General features: G+C 51.9%; 1 protein-coding gene across 1 annotated transcript; it reads right to left on the reverse strand.

Moving 5' to 3' along the window:
• Positions 1–481: 481 nt before the first annotated feature.
• On the reverse strand, positions 482–17,037 carry SVOP (SV2 related protein). The gene is made up of 16 exons (XM_071571969.1): positions 16,817–17,037; positions 14,083–14,243; positions 12,727–12,812; positions 11,983–12,081; positions 10,552–10,623; positions 10,054–10,178; positions 8,605–8,668; positions 6,974–7,099; positions 5,916–6,044; positions 5,079–5,152; positions 4,699–4,775; positions 3,767–3,874; positions 3,564–3,675; positions 2,812–2,893; positions 2,505–2,594; positions 482–2,076 (listed from the first exon to the last, which is right to left on the reverse strand). Exons 1-16 carry the CDS (start codon positions 16,849–16,851, stop codon positions 1,888–1,890), a joined length of 1,629 nt encoding a protein of 542 aa, XP_071428070.1. The 5' UTR covers positions 16,852–17,037; the 3' UTR covers positions 482–1,887.
• Between the last annotated feature and the right edge of the window lie 1,031 nt (positions 17,038–18,068).

Below are 18,068 nucleotides of genomic sequence, written 5' to 3' on the forward strand. Positions count from 1 at the left end.
CCCACACACAACCCCAACACCCTCTTTGGCCTTTGCCATCAGTCTGAGTTTCCTCAGGTTTGTTAGGAATTATCCACTCCTCTTTTTCCTCCAGTCTCTGAACAAAGAGCCTGACACGTGGTGGAGCCTCACCTTGACCCCCATGCTGGAGACCCCGAGGCCAGCTGAGCCCAGCAGTGTCCCCTGCACTGACCAGACAGGGCATAGAGACTGTGCCTGCCCCAGGAACGGGACCTGCTGCCCAGGACACCCCAAACATTCAGCTGTGCCCCCAGGAACGGGACCTGCTGCCCAGGACACCCCAAACATTCAGCTGTTCCTGCCCCAAGAATGGGACCTGCTGCCAAGGACACCCCAAACATTCAGCTGTGCCCCCAGGAATGGGACCTGCTGCCCAGGACACTCCAAACATTCAGCTGTGCCTGCCCCCAGGAACGGGACCTGCTGCCCAGGACACTCCAAATATCAGCTGTTCCTGTCCCAGGAACGGAACCTGCTGCCCAGGATACCCCAAACATTCAGCTGTGCACAAATGTGTCACTGTCACACACTTGTGTTTGTGTGAGACACCTGATCACAGACCACACAAACACAGCCCAGCAGGAGCACAGAGTCCCCCTCACTCCCACTTGGGTGTGTTCCACAGTCTGGAATCCTGAAAATACGCTGAGGCCTGACAGGTCTCAGATCCTCACACATTCCCACAGGATCTGCAATGGCATTTCCTGCCCAGGGACAGGTTTCTGAGCTTGTCCTCACCTGAACTCTGTGACATTCCCTGGCAAGGGCAGGATCACCACCTCGAGGAGCCTGAGGCTGTTCCTCCTCAGGGGTCATTGTAGTTTGGCTCTTCCTGTGGTTTTTGTTCCTTTATGGCACCATTCCAGATACATTCCTTTGTCACCAGTCAGTGTACAATCAGCAGTTCTGGAAAAGTCCTGCCCAGCTGTCAGGAGACCAACTTTCCTTGGGAGACACTTGGAAGCAGCTCCATCCCAAGAGCAGCTCCTCCAGCTCAGGTTCTGTGGGCAGGTGCTCAGGCAAATGGAGCAGGGACACACCTGGACCCGTGGAGAGAACCACAGGAGGGTCCACCTCCACATTCCAAGCAAGACAGAGAGCTCAAGGTTTCTGGCAATGTCAGAGAACTCAAATTCTGCTTCAAATCATGAAGATTTAAAAGCTGGACTTGATGATCTTGGAGGTCTTTCCCAACCTTAATGATTCTGTGAGTTAATTTGTGATATAAGGTTTTGGCTCTGCAGCAAATACCACCCTCAGTGCTCCAACCACCTGCCTGGGATGAGAGAAACACTCAGGAGCTCCTTTCCAAGCAATCCATGCCTGTTACATCTCCAGGAACTGAACCCACAGCCAGGGGAAGTGCAAAGCACAGGCTGGTTTGGCAGAACCACATTTGTTGTGTTTAATGGCTGAAAGTGCAAGGCAGGCAAGTAATTCCCAGTGTTGTGTATGGACCCCCCTGTGCTGGGCAGCGGCACACAGAGACCAGTGTCCTGCTGCCAGCTCAGGGCTCAGGGCTCAGTCCCAGCTCAGGGCTCAGTCCCAGCTCCTGCTCAGGGCTCAGTCCCTGCACTCACTGGGGTTGGCTTGGCACGGGACGGTGGGGCTGAAGAGCTGACCATGCAAGCACGATAGAAGAACACCCTTCCTGCTGCACTCTGAGGGGTGTGTGGGTCACAGCCCTGTCCACACAGATGGAAGGGTTTGATGAGTGTGAGCAGAGAGCTGCAGACAGTTTGCTGAGGTCCCCCAGCCCTGGGGGTGACACGTGACGGTGGCAGTGATGAGGCTCAGCCTTCGGCGCTTCGGGCTCGGAGGGCTCGAGAGAGATCTCGCTCTGTCCTTCATCTCTTCCCTGGGCCATCACTCCTGGGACTCCCCTGGGGAGTGGGAGCCTCTGCCCACCATCTCCTGGCCCCACTCCTTGTGGCTGGACTCCTGCAGGCCACGGCCCTGGGTCTCGATGGGCAGGAAGCAGGAGGCCAGGGCGGCCAGCAGGCAGCAGCCACTGTACACCACCAGGGTCAGGTACACCGAGGACTCCAACAGCACCTGCAGCCAAGGGGAACAGCACAGGGGCTTGTGGAGGAGCAGAGATTTTAATTACAGGGTGGGGAAAAGGGTTAATCCCCACTGCAGCTTCAAAAGGGCGAGGGACATTTTATCTGGGCAGATCATGCAGGACAAGGGCAATGGTTTAAACCCAAAGAGGGGGGATTTAGATGGGATATTGGGAAGGAATTCCTGGCTGGGAGGGTGGGCAGCCCCTGGCACAGGTTGGGCAGAGAAGCTGTGGCTGCCCCATCCCTGGGAGTGTCCAAGGCCAGGTTGGACAGGGCTTGGAGCACCCTGGGATAGTGGAGAGAAAAGCAGGTTCTCCATCACCCTCATAGAATTACGGAATTGTTAAAGTTAGAAAAGAGTTCCAAGATCATTGAGTCCAACCTTGCTGTGCCTCCAGCCCCAGAGAAGGGATTTACCTGTGCAATGAAGGGGGTTATGAGGGCTCCCACCCTTGCCATTCCACTGCATGTTCCCAGGCCCAGAGCACGTGTGGCTGTGGGGTAAACCTGGGGAGGAAACATCAGCCCATTAATGCCAGTGGGAAGTTCTCCTCCTTTCCCTCCTAAAGCAATGGAAATTACTAAGTGGTGCCACAGCAGGTTCTATTAGACAATGACAAGGAGATCCCACAACTCAGAGCTTGGCTGGAACAGGTCACCCAAATCACTTCCCCCAAGTTCTTACTCCCCTTGGACATCCTCATTCCCAACACAACCCCCTTACCTCAGGAGTGTAAACATAAGCAGCCTGAAATCCTCCAGAAATAAAAGCTCTTGCAATGAAGAGCAGCACAGTCAGAACATTCCTGGGAGAAGAAAGAGGAGAGCAGATTTGGGACTGTTTGGTTTGCTGGGTTCAATTGGAGACAAGAGATATAAAAATGCAGAATTTTTTACAACCATTTCCTTTGGCTTCTTTAATGAACTCTTTGCATTTTTGGGACCTTTAATATAACAATAATGCCAAGCAATGTGCATTCCCACAATCCCACCAGGTTTCTAAGCCTGTTCCTTCCATATGAGAGCTGAGGCCTATTGAAATAAAAATGACATCCAGGAGAAGGAAATGAGAGTCCACCTTTGCTGTTTAAAAGGCATGAACCCAATTACCACCTGGATATGTGCAATTTTATAAGGTTTCTTTTACAGGGTTCTGTACTCTGAGGTTTTGGACAGTGCCTGAAGAGGTTTAAATTCAGATCTGATTTAGAAGTGCCCAGTGGTTACATCCTACTCAGACTTAAACTCTTATTTTTCCCTTTGGATTGCTCTGTCCACAAGTTTATAGTGAAGGATTTCTCCTCTCCTGCTTCTTGTACTTTCCTTCCAAACTCTGGTGAGAAAACCCAACCCCAGCCTTAATTCTTGAACTGAGCACGACCATCTTTCCAAGTCACCACATCCAGTTCTCCTGCCACAACCAAGAGAGAACATGGATGTATTTGATATTCCAGTTGTTGCCTGTGCTGTGCTCACCTTCCAACACAGAGGAACAGCAGGAGGCTGCAGAAGGAGAAGACAAGGAAGGACAGGGCCATGGTTTTCTTGCGGCCGATGCGGTCGATGATCCAGAGTGTCACCAACACCCCTGTGGAAGGGAGAGATCCTTGACTGGTCCCAGAGCCCCTTCCCAACCCCCTGAGAGCAGGGAAGAACTGCTGCTCCCTATTGCCACTCACCAGGGAATTCTGACAGGGTTGTCCAGAGCAGGTCTGTGTAATCCTCCTCTGTCAGGTACTCACAGGTCAGGCTGCACTTTGCTTTAACTTCCTGCCTTCTGCTGGATACTGGGGGAGCAAAAAGGAAAAACATCAAATATTTCATCTATTTTAAGGAATCTCTTCCCTGTTCACATTCCTGCTGTGTCTTTATCACTCTGAGTGCTGCAGTTTAGGAAGGGCTGCACTGGAAGGACTGGCAGTGATTCCCTGAACCCACCACCCTTTGAAAATACTCCTGGAAAGTCATTTAGGGGTAGAAATTCAAGTGATTCTGCCCCTTGGATTGAACTGTCCTTCCTCCTCTGAGTGCCTAAGGTGTTGCTTGGATGGAATGCACAGTCAGAGGGGCCATTCCAGGCAATTCCTGGTGACTTTACCTGGAAGGCAGAGCTGCCACTGAGCAGTTTGTGGTGTGTTTTGTGGCAGCTTTGTCACCACTGGCACAAGGAAAACTTCCACCCCTTGTCCCCTGTGCAGCCTTAAAGACTCTGCAACCAAAAGGACAATGATTTCCCCCCATCATCTTTTCCTCAGCAGGTTTTCCCACCTGGAGGGCCCAGGAGCTCCACAGCAGCAGCTCCTCTCCCTCAGAACTAATTAGCTCTGTGAAATCTGCAAACTTCTATTTATTCCATCATTTTTTTTCCTCAGGAAGAACAGGTAACAGGCCTCCCTTGAAGGCTGTCTTGCTGGTTTACATTTTTGGGCTCAAAAACACTGCAGGACCTCCCTGCCCTGTGCAGGAGAGGAGGAACAGTCTATAAAAATATTTAAAATAAACTTAAAACTCAGCCACATTCATTCCCAAACCAACTGCAGAAGGAGAGCTAATGACAGATATTCCAGCATAACAGGGTGTATTTAAGAAGAAAATATGGATTAGTACTCACTGCTGCAAACATCTCCTGCTTGGAAGAACTCTGTAGTTAATAAAACTAACCCATAATATGAGAAGGCATTGGAAAACCTGCAGGGAAGCAAAGGAGAGAGGAACTCTCAGCTGGTCAGACTCAGATTAACCAACATGAATCAAACCTGAACCCACAGTGGGAGGAGATGCACTAAGTGCTACCTCAGGGCAATTGCCTACCAGCATCTAGAAATTAAAGGTAATTAGACTGGCAATGAGGGTGATTGGGTGGTTTAATGAATCACAGATCAATACACCTCGGGGGTTTGGGGTTTGTTGGGGTTTTTGAGGAGGAAGTTGCTGTATTTGAGTGCCTGTAAAATGCCCTCTGTGCTGGCACTGAAGTTTGTGCCCTCTTACCATATGAACCAGAGCAACAACGTGGTCCACCTAAAGTGGGGCGTGAAAAGGTCCCTCATCTTCCCTCGGTCTTCCTGTTGGAAACAAGCAGAGATGGGATGACCAGGGAGCTCAGGGGGCCTGGGCTGGAGGATGCAGAGCGGCAGGAAACAGAATTCCAGACTGGTTTGGGATGGAAGGGCCTTAAATCCCATTCCATCCCATCCCACCCCCTGCCATGGGCAGGGACACCTCCCACCAACCCAGGCTGCTCCAAGCCCTGTCCAGCCTGGCCTTGGACACTTCCAGGGGTGGGGCAGCCACAGCTTCTCTGCCCAACCCGTGCCAGGGCCTGCCCACCCTCACAGCCAGGAATTCCCTCCCAACATCCCATCCCTCCTGCCTCCCTTTGCAGCTTTCTTTTCTTACAGAAGCCTTTAAACATTGATGGGGGGGCTGAAAAATTGGCCATGAAAGCTGAAATGTACCAGAATTCACAGTTCCTGCAGCAATGCCAGCAGTGCCAGCCTGGGTCAGGCTGTGCATTGTTAGGGCTGAGCAGGAGGGTGCAGCTTTCCCACTCCAGAAAATCAGGATTAGATCAAAAACTAAAGACAGCCCAAGTGCCAGATTCCATCTTGTCCCATGAGTTCAGATCTGGGAATTCTGATCTGAGCTCTTCAGTCTCAGGGTTTGATTTGCTTTAATAACAAGGTCTTAGAGTGAGGTTAAATAATGCCCATTTTAAAGGTGCTTCACACTTTCAAAATGAAAAATTAACTCTCCCTCGCTGGGAAGGAGGAAGATGTGACCACATGGCATTCTTTATTGGCAGCTGAGGCATCAAACCAAACGTACCTGCCTGGACACCACCAGTTTTCCCAGGGGCATTGGAGCTCCATTGTCTGTGGCAATCCTCTTCAGAGTGGCCAGAGCCTTCTCTTGGTTCCCAGACAGCACATCATACCTGGCACTCTCTGGCAGCCACTGAGGGACAAGGCAGGTCACACACACAGGGGTGGCACAAACAGTGGGAACACACTGGGGTTTTCCTTGGGGGAGCTCCCAGGGACTCCAGCACAGGGGGGATTACAGAAATAATCTCTAAGAATTCACAGAATCATCTCATCAGACTTTAAGAACTGCAGCCCCCCCATTTCCCCAAAAACTCAGAGCTCCAAAACTCTTTCCCTTCAGTTCCCTTGAGGAATGTTGGGCATTTTGGCAGGCTCTTCACATTATTCCCTGTAGAAATGGCAGAGCTGCCAGGGCAGAAAACATTCCAAAATTCATTTTTTAAGCTACTTTTAATGTCAAACAAGGTTGTGAGCACCTGGATAACTGAAGGGATTTCTGAAAACCTCAGCAATAGTAAGAGCTGCCAAACCACCTGAGAAGGACATTTATCTTTGAGGAGACAGGCAAATATATCACCTAATGCATAATAAAATACATCACTGAAGCTCAGGTTTAACTCATATACATCTTATTTTGGAATCTGACCTGGACTCTGCAGATTTTACCTCTAATTTGGGTGGATTTTAAGTGGAAAGTGATTCTAAAAGTCATGATTTTGACAAACTTGAAAGAGCAACCAGGGAAACAGCACCAGCTTTGGATAAAATGATGATTCCACTGAAACAAAGTCATTAAACTTTGGAAAGGGTTCCAAGCCCGATCTCACAACATTCCAGCCCCACACTGTCCTCCAGCAATTCCAGACCCAAACACAGCTCTCCCTGCAGAAGGGAGCAACTCCTTTAGCAGCCCCCTGTGCAAACAGCATTTCTGCCATTATTATTTCAGTATTTCCCCACCAGAGAGCCCAAAGCTGCTGTGATTCCCTCCAGCTGTGTCACAGGGCAGGGCAGGGGGAGCTGAGGGAACACACCCCAGGCCTGGGGGGAAATACCTACAAAGCAGAGGGCAGCGAAGAGCAGGAGGGGCAGGGCAGAGAGGACGAGCAGCCAGCGCCAGCCGAGTGTGGGCATCACTAGCACTGCCAGCAGCACCTCGAACACGGTCCCCAGGGCCCAGAACACCTGGGGAAGGCAAAACAAACAGCCCCAGGTGAGCTCAGGGGTGTCCCTGAGGTGTCCCCCCGGCAGCATTCCAGGGTGTGCCCTCCAGGGATGACTGGAGGAGAAATGATGTCAGAGGCATTCCCGGGCTGCAGCTGTGTGGGAATTGAGTTCAGGCTCTCCAGGGGGCGGTTGTTTAAATGTTTTAGGGGTGAAAATGTTCATTTCTCAGCCTTGCAGTGCTTAAAGGAGAGCTGGGAGAGAGTTTCAACAAGGGATGGAGGGATAGGACACAGGGAATGGCTTTGAGCTGAAGGAAGGCAGGGCTGGATGGGATTTTGGGAAGGAATTCCTGGCTGGGAGGGTGGGCAGGCCCTGGCACAGGTTGGGCAGAGCAGCTGTGGCTGCCCCATCCCTGGGTGTGTCCCAGGCCAGGCTGGACAGGGCTTGGAGCAACCTGGGACTGTGGAAGGTGTCCGTGCCCATGGCAGGGGGTGGGATGGGATGGGATTTAAGGTTCTTCCATGATCCATAATCCTCTGGAAGGCCTTCACTGACTCTCCCAGACATCCCTCTCTAACTGTGGGGGGCTTCTCATAAAGAACAGACTTTTAAGAAGATGTTTCTTATAGAAAATGACCATTTTGTGCCTCAGAAACATTCCCAGCTCCCACCAGAAGACTCACAAGATTTGTTTCCATACCAAAGTCAAGCCACCAAACCACATTTTTCCCTGGATGAAAGAGGAACCAGCACTTTGCTACCAAACACCAGCACAGGGACACCCTGCACATCCTGCCCATGCAGGATTATTGTCCTCCACATCAGGATCCCCTTTGCTCTTGTTGGACACTCACAATGTATTTCCAAGCCTGGGCTGCAGCCAAACTGTGGCAGAACAGGTGAACCATAAAGGAGTAATTCCTGTCCTGAACTCTGGCCACAAAAGATTATTTAACTGACTGTAGGATTAGCCAGAAGGTGTCTTAGCAGACTGATTTTGCCTTAAAACCTGTTCCAGTTAGGTGAGGTTTTCCATGAGGATGCTGCTTCCAAATGCCTGATGCAGCCCAGGACCAGTTCTGGCCCTGACCTTCCAACCATCCATTCCAGGGCTGTGAATTTTGCCTTAAAATATTCATAGGGTGAAATTCTGCTCTCTGTGACTTTGACACATTTGGATGAAGACGTGGAGCTGAATTTAGCCCTGGATTTATGGCACAGTCATTCCCCCAAACCCATTCCTGGGTTGTAGATGAATTCCAGCAGGGAATGACAGACACCCTGTGCTCACAGCCCTGGGGGAAGTTAATTGGAAAAAAAGGTAAATTCAGCACAAAGAGTGGAGAGTGACAGGGAAGCCTCCTGTGCTTTGGGCCTGAGCTGGTGCCAGACAACTCAGCTCCACACCAAGGTGGCCAGGCCAGGCCTGAGTGCAGCCCTGAGGGCTCCAGGCAGGAGGAGGGGAGGGAGGGGTGTCAGCACAGCAGGATTTGTCCCTCCCTGGGGCAGCACACACTGCTCACCTCTATTAACAGAATGCACTTTGCTCTGGCTTTCATTGGAAGGAACTCAGCATATAAAGTCACCCTGCACAGAGGAACAGAGAGAAAATGCCATGTTAGCACAGGGAGGGAAATGCCCTGTCAGCACAAAGACAGAGGTTCCAACATCCCCTTTGCCTTTTAATTAAACTGCCAGACCCAGAGGAGAAACTCAAAGCCCCTCCTGTCTCCCAGAGCCAGTCAGGCTGACGCTGGGTCAGACTCCCCTTCTGCACCAGAACAAACCCTCTACCATTGCAACAGGGGACACAACTTGCTCTTCCTGGGTGATTTTGTGACGCCCTGGTTGTTGGCTAAAGGATATTTTCCCAGCCCTGCTCTGGGCCAGGCCTTGTATCTGTTATTTCCAGTGTGGTCCATCACAGTCCAACACAAACTCTTGCTGGGGAAAGTTTTTCTTCAGCCTTTACAACTGGCTCAGAGAATTCCACATCAGCCTCCTCTGCCAGGGCTCAGCTCTGCAAGAGGGGAAGACTTTCAGGGCCTGATCATGTTACTGGTATAAAATAATTTGCATTCTTTTATTGTGGGATTCCAGAAGAAGCCACTGAGCCCTGCAGAGGTTTGTGTCAGGTCTGTGGCACAGGGAGATGGCACAGGGAGATGGCACAGCTCCTCTGGGAGTGTTTGCTGGGCAGGAAGGCAGGGCCAGCAACTACCCAGGGCTCACAGACTATCCCACAGAGGATTCCCAGAGGAGGCCAGAGCTTCAGGTGCAGCTCTGGACCCACACATGGACAGAGAACGTGCTGTTGCTGGAGGTTTCTGTTTTAAATGCACCTTTCAGAGCAGCCTCTCTCAGAGCCATTATGGAAGATGCAATTACAAAGATATTCCACAGAGATTCAGCCATTCCCCTCTGCAGTTACTCAGCCTGCTTGAGGATGGATATCAGCAAGGAGCTGCTTTTCCTACTTTGTGAAGAAGTCAATGAGCCATCAATCAAAGCTGGACACTGATTCCTCCCAAATAGCACCTCCACGGGGCAAAATATCAATTATTGATAAGGATGAAAGGCTGCACAGAGAGAGAATGGCTGAACTTCCCTTTGCATTTATAATTCAAAGCCTGGAGCAGTGTTAGTTATTGCAGGTGGGAGATTTATGGATCCCTCTCTTCAGTGAATGGAATGACACAGAAGGATCCTGCTGCTGCCTTTTCCCTCTGAGCCCTCACAGCCCTGCTCCACGTTTGGAATCCCAGCTCAGGCTCTTCCTGAGCAGCATCTGTGGTTTTACCCCCAGGAATAGGCTCAGCTCTGCCCCTCAGTGCTGGGGTTTAGGTCATGACCTGCCTTGCAACAGGACCAGGGTTTGGGGCAGCTGAACAGCAACAAGGCTTCCATTTGACAGGAGCATTTTATAAAAAGGAATAGAAAAGAGGAATCTGGAGCTGTGAGTATTTACTTACGACTGAGGGACTCCTCCAATGCCAAAGCCCACCAGGCCCCTGAGCACCAGGATCCAGCTGTACACGGGAGCAAACCCACTGAGGATCCCATAGTAGAGGGTCCAGAGCACACTGATCTTCAGGCCCTGATGGAACAGTCACAGAGAGTTCCTGCTGTGGCACAGCTTATCCAGGCTCACCCCAGAGCTTCCCAGCCCCTGGATTTCATGGGGGGCAGCTCTGCATGTGCTCAGTTCTGCTTCGTGCCTGTGCACTGGGACCCTCAGGAACATGGAATCCCAGAGGCGTTGGGGTGGGAGGGACCTCACAGCCCACCCAGTGCCTCCCGTGCCACAGGCAGGAACACCTCCCACTGTCCCAGGGTGCTCAGAGCTCCTCCAGCCTGGCCTGGGACACTCCCAGGGCTGGGGCAGCCACAGCTTCCCTGGGTCTCCATGCCCTGGAACACCCACACTGCAGGAATGTTGGGATATATTCCAGCAGGAGCTGAGGACTTACTGTTTTTCTCCCATACTGGTCTGAAATGTTTCCCCAGAGGGTGGAGCTGGACATCATTCCCACAAACACCACCTGGGAAACACCAGGAAACATTTGTCCCATTAACAACAAGAGAAGTGAAGATTTCAGTGTGACAGCAAAGAGAACAAAAACTTCCAGGGAAACCAGCAAATTTCACCCCTACCAACACAGGGACATGTGCAGGGGGCACAGGATGGTTTGGGCTGAAAGGACCTCAGGGATCACCCAGTTCTCTCTGGGCACCTCCCCACTGAGCTGGGCATTAAAGGTCCCTCCAGTGACAAACCAGTCTGGCACTGGACTGGGCACTCTGGTGTTACACCCACTGTGAGTCCAGCCCTACAAGACTCGGAGTTTTCCAGTGAAAACATTCATGGATAAAGGTTGCTGGTTGAGATCTGCAGGACTGAGCTGTTCCAGGAGCCAGAGCTCTCCCCCAGCCTCCTGTTGCCATCCTCAGCAGGTCTCAGATTTAGATAAAATTAGACAAAATTAGATCTTAAAAAAGTCTGAAGTGTCAAAGAAAATACTCTGTACCTTTTCAGAGGGGACACCACAAGTACAGTTAATTCTGTAGATGGAGGAATGAAATCCTGCCACTGAAGTCCTGGCAAACTCCAGCACCTTTCCCCCAGCAGCACATTAAAACCACAGGAATTCTGTCTCAGAAATCAGTGATAACCAGCAATAAGTGGGGTAAGAAGCAGATCTGTTTGTCAGAGCTTTTGTCTCGTGTGCACTGATCTTTCTGCTCCTGATTTTGCTCAGCAAGGATAAAATTGTGCTGAGCTGGAAGAAGGAACAAGACCCTCTGCATTCAGGGGAGGGGGAAAGGATTTAAATGATGTAAAACTGCTGAGCATTTTGACCAGTTTACACAAAAAAAATGGCATTGAAAGCTAAAGGAAAAAGAAGGGGAGGGGTTGAAGTCCATGGATACAGCAGAGGGATGTGCTGAGAGGGTCCCCAAACTTGTTCTCTTATCCCTAAAGACACTGCATGTTTCCAGCATCACATAACCACACTCAGAGGTGGTGGGGGAAGATCTCTCTCTGCTTCCAGAGACCACTGGACAATCACAGAATCATTTAGGTTGGAAAAGACCTCCGAGATCATCAGGTACAACCTCCAAAAGCAACGTTTGCTCTTCAATTAACCAAATGGTTTGAATTTTAGGATGAGTCTGAGTCAACTCCTATATTTTCCTGGAAATCACATTAAACTTTGAGCCTGAAACTTCCTCAGTTCTCCCTGAATGTCCTGACTTCAGTCTTTTAGGACACCCCTCTGTAATCTCCAAGCCAGAGGAATGTGCAGAGGCCATGGAGGGGTTTACTTGGGGACACACAGGAATGTCAGGATGACAGAGAGGCAGAGCCTGGGGGCACTCAGGGCTGGGGGTGTCCCTACCGAGGTGAGCAGTGCCACCTGCCAGCTGGGCAGTCGCCACTCGCAGTGCAGCTGAGGGGCCAGGATGCTCAGGATCATCATTTCCATGGCATCTGCCATCTGCAGGGAGAAGAGAGCACAGTGAACCACCGCCTGGCATTGGTGTGGGCAGGGCAGTCACCAGCACACCCTGGGGGGATTCTGTGCCACTCCCACCCCGCGGGCACACAGACCCCCCAGCAGGTTCCCTTTCACACTCAGTCCTCCCTGTTGTGCTCAGGGATTTGGCACAGAGGATTCAAAGAGCCAAACCCACAGTTATGGGGGGGATTTGGAGCAGCCTCTTCCACAGTGCAGATTCCAGGGATGAGCTTTCAGCTCCTTTACACACAGATTCAGCCAGAACTGTTCAATACCTTTCAACGTCTTCCCTCTCTCCCCTTTCCCTGGATTTCTATCAAATAAATTGGTAGATCATCTGTAGACCAAATTCCACAGCTGATTTAAGATCTAAACCTTTGGATTCCAACATTATACAAGGATTTAGAACAGCATTGGAAGTGGAGGATCACAATGATGTATAAGAGCTTCAGGGACAGAGAAACCCACCAGTTATCCACCCAAACACCAAGTGTGAGTTCAGCTGCTATTCCAGAATTCCAGGTGAAATCCCTTCTGGGCCATACATTTATCTCTGCCCCCATTCCTTGAAATCCCTGGGGCTCCCTGGTGACCATGCAGTGGGTGCTGATCCCAGTTACTTGCCCAGGCTAATCCAGTGATGACAGAGAGCTTCCACTGGAACTTCCCAAATCCAATGGCTTCCACCGCATCTTCCACCATGAAAGTGTCTGCAAAGACAACAATCCCAGTGCAGGAGGGATTCCTTCCCTGGCCAGAGCCATCCCTTGGGAGAGCACTTGCTGTGAGTTCAGCTCCTGGTTAACTGGGTAACCTGCTGACACCTCAAATTTATAACTCAGCCACTCAGTTTTGACACAGTCCCTACTCTGGAAAATCTCTGTGTCCTTCAGGAATGGCGCTAAACTCCAACTGACTCTAATTCTTCCTACAGTGTTTCAAGCACACAGAGGTAAATCCATGTGGCACCAACAAATCCAGCCCATGTTCAGCCTCTCCCTGCTGGGAGTGACTCCTCCAGCCCCTGACCTGCAGCTTCCTCTGGTCAGAAACGTGAGGTGGGAACAGCCCCAGCCACGCTGGGACCTGCAGGGGATGTTTTACTGCAGGGACAGTCAGCCTGGAATGATTTAAATCAGGCTTTGTCCAAGACACACATGTCCTTACCCCTCCCTCAGTTCAGAATGCTGAGGGCTGTTCCCCACACTGTGCCAGGACCTCATGACTTTGTTCCAGCTGAAGATGCTGAGACATCTCAAATTCTTTTGCTCAAGTGCAAAGTGAACTGCACACGAAAAGCACATTTTGGTGTCTCAGTAGTTCAAGTCTCACAGTTGTAACAATCCCAAAGGTTTAAAAGGACATTCCCCACAGAACAACTTTGTCTGGCTCAGACTGGCCATGCTCACACAGCACAACCCAAACCCACAATCCAAGAGGAAATCAAACAAAATCCAAGGGATACAACAGAACAGGGATGTTCATAAGTAAGATTAATAACATCCTACCAAATTTATACCTGCCTTGTGTGAGACAAAGCCAATATTTCTCCTCTCTCCCAGAGCAGTGCTGCCCCCAGGCAGGAGCAGAGACTGGAATATCCATTCCTCCTGTCCCTCTTGTCCTCTGGGAAAGGAGGACATGGGAACACTGCAGACTCAGCTCAGCCCTGAAGGAGATCCAGGTGAACCTGCTCCAGCAAACCTGGCTGTGTTGGGAGCAGGGATCAGTTCAGAAACAGGAGTTGACAGCGGGACCACAACTCCTTCAAAGGGTCTGGGGATACCAACCCAAACACCTGGAGCACCCACAGAGACTGGGGTGATTCAACCAGGATTTCCAGCTGGAACATCCTTTGCCTGTGTTATTATTTCCTGCTTTTCCCTGGGGATCTTTACCTTCCCAGACCCAGAGTACCCACCCTGGGCAGAGGGAGAGGCCACACCTTTCCCCTGGCAGGAAAACAAGGGACCTACTCACCATCTGTGGGGTTGGCAAATTCCTTTGGCACTGCAGCTCCATCCTCCAGCTCCACGGGCTCTAACTCTGTCCTGACCCCCTCAATGTGCACCTCGTGCTCCCCAGAAATCCCATCCTCGTCCGACCTGGAGCTCTCCCCGGTGCGGCGGAACTTCACCACCCTGGAACAGAGGGGTCACACCCAGAGGCTCTGCTGGGCTGGGCTGGGCTGCTGTGAAGCCCTGCTGGCTCCCAGAACACCCAGGTTCCTCCTCACTCCCTGCCTCCATTCCACATCCACAGGGAATGCTGCCTGGGTTTTCCTGGCTTTGGGAAACCTGCAGAGCACATTCCAGTGGGACACAATCCCTGTCCTTGTGCACAGACAGTGTCAGGGGGTTACCTGAGGAGTTGGAAAATCATCCAGGTCCTAAAAACACCATCAAATGATCCCTATTTAATGAGAACCACGTTTTGTGTTTGCCCAGATTTTACTGGGAATCAGGCCCAGCTCTGCCACTGAATTTCAGGGTGTTTGTCCCAAGTTCAACTTTCCATGTTGTTTTTGAGGGTGATTTGTGTCTTGGAAGGAAAACTCCTGAAACTTCTCAGATTTTTAAATACTATTTAGTGAAATACAATTCATGGGATAATCAGAATTGAATGGTTTTTTCATCCTGATGATGATTCTGGAAACTGTCATTGTTTTCACCTTGTCTTAAATGGAATTATTTACTGTTATGCAATAATTAAATATCTATATTTTAGGAAACTATCAGTCTTTTGTGCATTTTTGACCCTTTGAGGTGGGCCAGGGTATAAAAGTGAATGAACAGCCATTTCTTTCTCCAAAAAGCCCAGGTGCAGCTGAAGGGGCTGTCCCGCCCCACTCTGTGTCTCATCCCAGTCTGGCACCAGCTGAGGGATCCTCATCCCACCCCAGCAAAGCCACGGAGGGTGTGAGACAAACCAGACCTTTGGCACACACAACTTGGATATGTTGGTCCCTGACTTGCTTCCTGGACATGCAGGGGACCCTTTTTTCCATCAGTGAAGTTTCCCGTGGCCAAACAAAGATTTTGGAACAGATTCCCCCTGTTTGATGGAACAGACCCCTCCAGTTTCCCTGCCTTCAGCTGCGACCCAGGGAAACCTTCTCCCCTTGGCACCTGACCATGCCTGTGAAAACCCCAACATTTCTGCAGGGAAATAGTGCTTTGGAAAGAGATTGAATTGCCACAGAATCCCTGAGTGGTTTGGGGTGCAGGGACCTTAAAGATCAGTAAGTCAATCCCTGCCATGGGCAGGGACACCTTCCACTAACCCAGGGTGCTCCGAGCCCTGTCCAGCCTGGCCTTGGACACTCCAGGGATGGGACTCAGCCTGGGCAGGTCTCTCTGGATCCAGCCCTTCCCTGCAGGATGTGACATTCCAGGGATGGGACTCAGCCTGGGCAGGTCCCCCTGGATCCAGCTCTTCCCTGCAGGATGTGACATTCCAGGGATGGGACTCAGCCTGGGCAGGTCCCCCTGGATCCAGCCCTTCCCTGCAGGATGTGACCTCCCCAGAGCTCGCTGTCACCTTGCTGAGGGTGCCCCTGATCCAACTGGAGTTTCTGCATCTTCCCAACTGGGATTTTGGAGGTGATGGATCCCCACAAAGGCTCTGAGCACAGAATAACCCTCCCCATTCCTCAGTGCAGCAAGTCCAACTCTGTGTTTTCCTCTCAGGAACGTATGAAACAAATGGACACAGATAAAGGAAAAAACCTCCAGGGATATTTTCCGTTCCAGACTTGCCAAACCCTTCCCAGCTGAGCCACCTCAGGGAGCTGCTGCATTTATTGGCAGGATCACTCAAACACCTGATTACACCTGCACTGGGAGCACTTGGGAAAAAGCTCCTGGGTTTTGTTTGGAAAAAATGGGAAACCCAGCACAGTAAATGGTCTCTCCCTCATTTCCCTGACAAGCTGAAGGCATCCCAACTAAAGATGTGGGAATACCTGGACTTCAGGCCCATTTCCCAACTTCCCGGGAGTGTTATGGGACACTTTGCTCTGTCATTGACACGAGCTCATGAATATTTAACACAAACTTTAAACCTTCATTCCCTGCCGTGCAGAGCCAAGGATTCATAAACAGGAATACGTTGCAAAGCACCCGAGAATGGGACATGGGAGAGAAGGGGCTGGACTGAAGGGAGACCCCTGGCCCTGAGGGGAAGGGAAGGGACCCGCGGGGTTAAAGCACCAACGATTTTATCACCTTTTTGGGGTTTTTTCTGCCCCAATTCAGCGCCCACATCCCAAAGGCACAGAGCTCCCGGCCAATGCCTGTTCCTGTGTCCCTGCAGCCCCGCGGGGATGTCGCCGGTGTCCCCAAAGCCTCTTTGCGGGGCAGAGGCAGCTCCGCAGCCGCTCCCGGCGGGAGGAGGAGGAGGATGGGGAGGAAGAGCATCCCCGGCCCCGCGTTATTCCAGCACCCCCGGCCCTGACCCTGTCTCTGTCCCGGCTCTCGCACCTTTCGCTCCCACCCTCGTGGCTCTGACCCCCCTGCAAAGCTAAAAAACCCCAAATCGGGGGGATTTCTGCAACGCGCATCCCTCGGGATGCTGAGCCGGGGCAGCCGCAGCGGGAAAATGGCCCGATCCCCGCGGCCTGCGGCTCTTCCCGCAGCATTCCCGGCGGGATTCCCGCACAGCATCCCCGGGGTCCCCGCGGGCGGAGGGGCCGGACCCCCCCCCCGGTACTCACGGGAGCTGTCGGAGCTGGAACAAATCCTCCTCCATGGCCGGGCGGGGCGGCTGCGCTCATCGCTCCCGCATGGCGGGGCCGGGAGCGGGATCGGGAGCGCCGGGAGAGGCGGGAGCGCCGGGATGCGGGAGCGGCAGGGTCGGGAGCGGCGCCGGGATCGGGAGATGCGGGAGAGGCGGGATGCGGCTGGACAGCTCCGCGGGAACGGCCCGGCCGCGCAGCCGCTCGCTGGGCTCGGCTCGGCTCGGTTTGGCTCAGCTGGGCTCAGTTTGGCTCAGCCGGGCTCAGGTGGGCTCAGTTTGGCACAGCTGGGCTCGGTTTGGCTCAGGTTGGCTCAGCTGGGCTCGGTTTGGCTCAAGGTGGCTCAGTTTGGCACAGCTGGGCTCGGTTTGGCTCAGCCAAGCTCAGTTGGGCTTGGTTTGGCTCAGTTTGGCACAGCTGGGCTTGGTTTGGCTCAGTTTGGCACAGCTGGGCTCACATTGGCTCAGCTGGGCTCGGTTTGGCTCAGTTTGGAACAGCTGGGCTCGGTTTGGCTCAGTTTGGCACAGCTGGGCTCGGTTTGGCACAGCTGGGCTTGGTTGGGCTCAGTTTGGCTCAGCCAAGCTCAGTTGGGCTTGGCTTGGCTCAGTTTGGCACAGCTGGGCTCGGTTTGGCTCAGTTTGGAACAGCTGGGCTCGGTTGGGCTCAGTTTGGCACAGCTGGGCTTGGTTTGGCACAGCTGGGCTTGGTTGGGCTCAGTTTGGCTCAGCCAAGCTCAGTTGGGCTTGGCTTGGCTCAGTTTGGCACAGCTGGGCTCGGTTTGGCTCAGTTTGGCACAGCTGGGCTCGGTTGGGCTCAGTTTGGCTCAGCCAAGCTCAGTTTGACGTGGCTGAATTAAGAAACAATCCAACCCAACAGAACAAAGCCCTTCCCTTTCTCCAGCGCTGGGACCAGGGGGGTAATTCCACCAAAGACTTTTGTGTTTCCAGGCTCATGTCCTCAGTCACTCCCCAGTCAGGCAGGATGTTCTGGGTGCCTCTGCACACCCCAAAGGGCTGCTCTGATCTCTGCATTTCCTCTTAACCAAACAATGTCACAGCATCAAACCTCTGATCTAGAGACATTTTCTGATTTATTTCTTACAGCTCAGCCTCTGATCCAAACAGGGTTTTGATTTATCTCTTAAAGTTCAAAGGGTTAAATTCCTCTTTGTGTCAAGCTCTTCGTGGTTAAGAGAACTGACAAACTGAAGTACAAGCTGAAATCCAAAATT

This window comes from Pithys albifrons, chromosome 17 (genome assembly GCF_047495875.1).
Source record: "Pithys albifrons albifrons isolate INPA30051 chromosome 17, PitAlb_v1, whole genome shotgun sequence".
Lineage (NCBI taxonomy): Eukaryota > Metazoa > Chordata > Aves > Passeriformes > Thamnophilidae > Pithys > Pithys albifrons.

Coding starts and splice junctions, on each gene's coding strand:
- SVOP (XM_071571969.1), bottom strand. CDS start 16,851: ATGGAGGAGGATTTGTTCCAGCTCCGACAGCTCCC. Junction 2,595..2,811: donor CTTATGTTTACACTCCTGAG/GTAAGGGGGTTG, acceptor TTTCCTCCCCAG/GTTTACCCCACAGCCACACG. Junction 2,077..2,504: donor TAACCCCCTTCATTGCACAG/GTAAATCCCTTC, acceptor CCTTGGCTGCAG/GTGCTGTTGGAGTCCTCGGT.